The 5,166-nt window shown below is 37.5% G+C and overlaps 1 protein-coding gene across 1 annotated transcript; it reads left to right on the forward strand.

Annotated features, from left to right (window-relative positions):
• Window positions 1-202: 202 nt before the first annotated feature.
• On the forward strand, window positions 203-3,862 carry lbx2 (ladybird homeobox 2). The gene is made up of 2 exons (XM_028802971.2): window positions 203-1,238; window positions 2,498-3,862. The coding sequence occupies exons 1-2, from the start codon at window positions 914-916 to the stop codon at window positions 2,959-2,961; spliced, it is 789 nt and encodes a 262-aa protein (XP_028658804.1). The 5' UTR covers window positions 203-913; the 3' UTR covers window positions 2,962-3,862.
• The last annotated feature ends 1,304 nt before the right edge of the window (window positions 3,863-5,166 follow it).

The raw sequence follows: 5,166 nt of genomic DNA on the forward strand, positions 1-5,166 counted from the left end.
ATCTATCTATCTATCTATTGTATAGTGCCCCTCATTTCTATCTATCTATCTATCTATCTATCTATCTATCTATCTATCTATCTATCTATCTATCTATCTATCTATCTATCTATCTATCTATCTATCTAGTTGTGTGTGTTAGTATCAATAGTAAATTATTACATCAGAAAAGAAGAAGCCGTTGTTCCATACACGTCTCATTCGTGCCTTAATACCTCATTTCCCTCTATCCACACCGGAGCCATTCACTTTAAAAGTTTACTAATAGCAACGAAGGCAACACTGCTCTTGGTCACGTGTGACGTCACGCTGAAGAAGGTCTCCACATGTCCATTAAAAGCACGTGGTTTTCTTAATGGCAGAGAAGACTTTGGAGATGCCTTAGCCCCGCACGCGAGCTCACTAAAGTTCGCTAGCACTCGAAAACTCCTCCCATTCCTGCGCCCAATTAATTAATGTGGCCTGGCCCTTTAAGACTCTCAGCACTGGGTCAGTAGGTGGTGTAGCGTTTCTCTAATTGATCTTCGCCCAATCAACAATAACTCGTTAGCAATCGCTTACTTTACTTCTTTCTTAAGATCTGTTTTTTCTGTCCCCTGTAGCAAATCAGCCCTTGGACAGGACCGTTATATCTTCAAAAGATCTTCATGGATAGTGCCTGTAAAGAACGTTTCTGTTCTTAAGAGGAATACAATTGTGGCGTTTTGCATCGCTTCGGCACCAGCTGAAACATGATTTTCGGGGAAAATAGTTAGAAGACTGGCACTGAAGCTTCGAGCGCGACAACAGTGGACAAAACATTAAACAGAAATCGGCGATCGGACAGCTTCAGTGGCAAAAAGTCTGCCTACTAGCGTAAGGACGTTTAAACAATAACAAAATAAAAACATTGTGCATATTTCCTGGAACTGCGATGACCTCCACTAAAGACATGAAGTCAGGATCTCTATTGCAATCTAATAACGAAGAGAGGAGAAGGGGTCCTTTGGATCAGCTTCCACCACCAGCTAACTCCAACAAGCCACTGACGCCCTTTAGCATTGAGGATATTTTAAATAAACCCTCGATCAAGAAGTCCTCGTCCAGTCACTGTCCGCCGAGGGTCCTGGAAAAAGTCAGTGGCTCCGGGGCTCCGAGAAACGGCGTGACAACACCGTCCTCTCCGCTTTGCGCCCTGGAGGAACTGGCCAGCAAAACTTTTAAAGGACTCGAAGTGAGCGTCATCCAAGCCGCCGAAGGTACGCTTTTCTTTCTAAGAACTGTACTTAGAGCTTATTGCTTGTAAGAGATCATATTTGATAAACAGTTTAATAATAATAATAATAATAGTTTTCGTCCTGTCTTAATCGGCATGTTGTTTCCCTTTTTCCAAGCACTTCAGTTAGGACCGCCTCAGAGAGCAGCAGACAGCGCCATGTAATATTTAGAAATGTTCAGTGCCATCGTCTAGTTATTATTTTTGCTGCTTAATATGTCAGTAGCATTCAGAAACATACCGATTAAAAATGGATCACAGGAAAATGAGAAATTACAAATGTAGTATTAAGTTTTGCGTTTTAAAAGCTGACATCCTTTGCAATTGCTTACACTGTGTTTTTACAGGATTTGTATTATGATGTTAGTCGCTACTAGCTCATTATCAAGGGGGCATTTGCAAGTAATAGAAAAATGTACTTTCAGGGGACTGGTAATAGCTTTGAAAATAAAATTCAGCTTTAAAAATGGTGTTTTTGAATTGTGGCTAAATTATAGGAGTGCCACACCTGCAAGCAAATTCCCATACAGCAACATTTTAAAAAGCCATTTCTAAGCTATACTTGCAAATTATTATTGAAAAATAAACCGTGTAGTGAGGCCTTCTTATGCAAAACAGTTAGCAAATATCTAAAATGTTTTAGTCAGTCGGATTTCCGAATCACCATTCTGTACTATCGACTCGTTATTTCAACAATATATGCAGCAATATATTATGCTTTTAAATGTTTTTTACATTATTTTATAAGTGTAATGAAAAAAATACAGTTTAAATGTAATATGTTTCCTTCATCTTAATCACCATGAAAAAAGTTTTACTAATATATTGTTGTTCTAATTCAAATTTGATTTTAGTTTTGCCAATCATTTAAAACATGCAAGAACTGCTTTATAGGATGAAGACTTCTCACTTGACATTTAATATACTGTACCAAAACACTGAAATATTCATAGTTTTGTATCAGTGAAATGTGACAATGTATGACACATGTTCCTCATAAAGAAGGAAAGGATTGTTCATATGGTTTTGCCTTCAAATTAAAATAGTTATTTAAACTACAGTGCAATATTTTTTAACTCTACATGTCTGACATGAAACAAACTGCTCACCCATGTTCTGTAAAATATAATATTATGCGATTGTTATAGCAAAAGAATTTTCATGTTTCCAAAACTGTTGTTTAATAATTGTTTTTTATTACTCATCTCCATGTCTCTCTCTTTCTCTTTCTCTGTATGAAAGGTCGGGAACATCCAAATGCCTTCGGCCAACGACAGGCCTCAAAAAAAAGGAGAAAGTCCCGTACAGCTTTCACAAATCATCAGATTTATGAGCTGGAAAAGAGGTTTTTATACCAAAAGTACTTGTCACCTGCAGACAGAGACCAGATAGCCCAACAACTGGGGCTCACCAATGCCCAGGTAATCACCTGGTTTCAGAACAGGAGAGCCAAACTTAAGAGGGACTTAGAGGAAATGAAGGCAGATGTGGAGTCCTTGAAGAAGATCCCAGCCCATGCACTGGAGAAGCTGGTATCCATGGGGGACCTGGACGAGGCAAAGCAGACTCGAAGGGCTATCTCCCCAAGTATTTCTCCCTCATCACAGGGACTTGGAGTCTTTCCACAGTCTCCTCAGTCTTCATCCAGAGACCAAACCACAGATGAGTTCTCAGAAGAGGACGAAGAAATAGAAGTTGATGATTAAAACTTTTTTTTGGTTGGGGGCGGGGTGGGGGATTATGTGTAGAATGGGATGGCAAAATTCAAAATGCAGACTCTAAACCTTTGCTTGCTTTATTTTCTATTTTGGGGGAACAAGCTCCACCGATTTAAATAGTGGAATCTTATTTATTTAAAAGGACTATTATGTACAGCATATTAAAAAGGAAACAAATGGTTTAGATGTGCTTAAAAATGAAAAAAAAAAAAAGAAAAGAATGAAGAACATCATTTTAATGTGTTTGAAAATGAAACCAAAATTATCCATGGAATACAAATCAAATGAATTTTGTCCAAAACAATAAAAGAAATAGTTCACAGGGACACACAGAACAAATGAAAGCAGCAGCCATGTATGTGTACATATATCATGCATTTTATTCATTGAGTATTTTCAGAAAACGTCGTGCAATCAAGAAATATATATGTATATATATATATATATGATTTTAATTCCAATTTTGGGGTGTACATGAAGCCATAAACTCTAACGTAGCTGCTACAAATTCCTGCAAACCCATAAAATTGCAGGGGGACATAATTTAATTTTTCCTTCTTTTTTAATTTTTAAAATATTTTTTTATTGTTATGGTCAGGAAGGGATAAAACTCTAAATAGCTTGTCAATGTAAGAGAATTCTGAAATGTGTGTTTACAGACAAACAAATGGCCTGGTGTTTATATCGGTATTTCTTTGGCATAAATGTTTACTTGATTTATGTTTCTCTTCAGAATGGACTACCAATGCAAGCAGTTCGTTATTATCAGTGAAAACAAACAAACAAACAAAAAACTGTAAGCCAACAAATTATCTCCAAAATGATGGCTCACATCATTTCTGTATATATTTTGAATAAAAATTAAGAGACGAATTACTTACTATACGTACTGCGATTGCTTGTCTGCTTTGTTTTTCGAGGGTCCTATATTGTGTTAGCAACTTTATTGCATGCATAAAAAAGCGAAACAGACATCGGCACATTTTACTAACTGCAGGCTAAACAATGGTTAAAAAGAAAGAAAATAACACGTAGCTCAATTAAAAAAGAAAAATAGCACAAAATGGAAAAAAGTCTTCTAATTTAGGAACGATCAATTCAATGTTTTCAATGTTTAACCGCACGTGTAATGTTATAAAGGGGCTTCTGCTGCTTTATTCATTGAACTTGAAAGGGGGGCTGGAAGCGGACTAAAAGGCCCTTTTCCTTCTTTACTTGGGATGTTTTCTTTACTTGCATTCCGTCCCTCCCGCTTCTTCACAACGAGTGACTGTCACTAAGATCTCGGAGTCAAGAGTGCGAAAAAAAGGTTGCGAGCATCCCGGTGCCATATGGTTTATAAATGTCCCCAACACAAACTAGTCAGTATGATTGATTAGTTTAGCCCGCCTCTCTCTACTTTAATAGTTTCTTCCAGCCAGCAGCAATAAAGCGCAGCATCTGCGCCGCTTAATATGGGCCTAGGAAGGGAGAGAGAGAAAAACGGCTATGAATAGCAATTGATTAGCAAGAGGCTCCTAATGAATAAATCTCAATAGGAGGGCAGTGAATAAAAGGTCTCCCCCAAAGCCCAAAGGGAAAAAAGAAAAACACTTTCACTCTGCTTGTAACACTTAACCAGATCAAGGGGAGAAGCTTTGGAAAGACAGTTGTCGAAATCAGACAGACTTGTTACGGGGTTCAAATGTCAAGGAGAAAGTGATCAGTATGTCTTCCGAAAAGAAAGAAAAGCCAGCCTAGAAACATGAAATATTGATTATGAGGCGAATGACGCTAAACGTCCCTTCGTGTCTTTCCATCTGAATGGCAGTAAGCATTATCATTTGTTACAGGTTCATTGTTTCGGAATCCCTTAACGGAAATAAAGTAAAATTGATACATTATATACAACACGACAACAATTCTTTGCACTGATTATTTTCATGTTTCGTACTGCATACTGTTTCAGGTTTGCTGCTTTAGCGTTACATCTAACGCATCGAACGACATACGAAAGACATTGACACATTCTTAGAAATTCGAAGAGTCATCAGGTTATTTACTGGCAGCAGCAGCAGCTTTCAAGCGAATTATTGTATTTAAGCCTGTAGTTTGTCGTGAACTTTTTAGTTGAATCCAGAATTCAGTCGACAGTTTTGTTAAACTAAATTGCTCTTCTTGGTGTTAGGTGAGGCTAAATTAAAATATATGTAT

This window comes from Erpetoichthys calabaricus, chromosome 5, assembly GCF_900747795.2.
Source record: "Erpetoichthys calabaricus chromosome 5, fErpCal1.3, whole genome shotgun sequence".
Lineage (NCBI taxonomy): Eukaryota > Metazoa > Chordata > Cladistia > Polypteriformes > Polypteridae > Erpetoichthys > Erpetoichthys calabaricus.

What these genes read in the sequence shown, in the direction of transcription:
- lbx2 (XM_028802971.2), top strand. Translation starts at nt 914, where the DNA reads ATGACCTCCACTAAAGACATGAAGTCAGGATCTCTATTGCAATCTAAT. An exon ending in CGTCATCCAAGCCGCCGAAG is followed by an intron (nt 1,239 to 2,497) that starts GTACGCTTTTCT and finishes TCTGTATGAAAG; the next exon opens with GTCGGGAACATCCAAATGCC.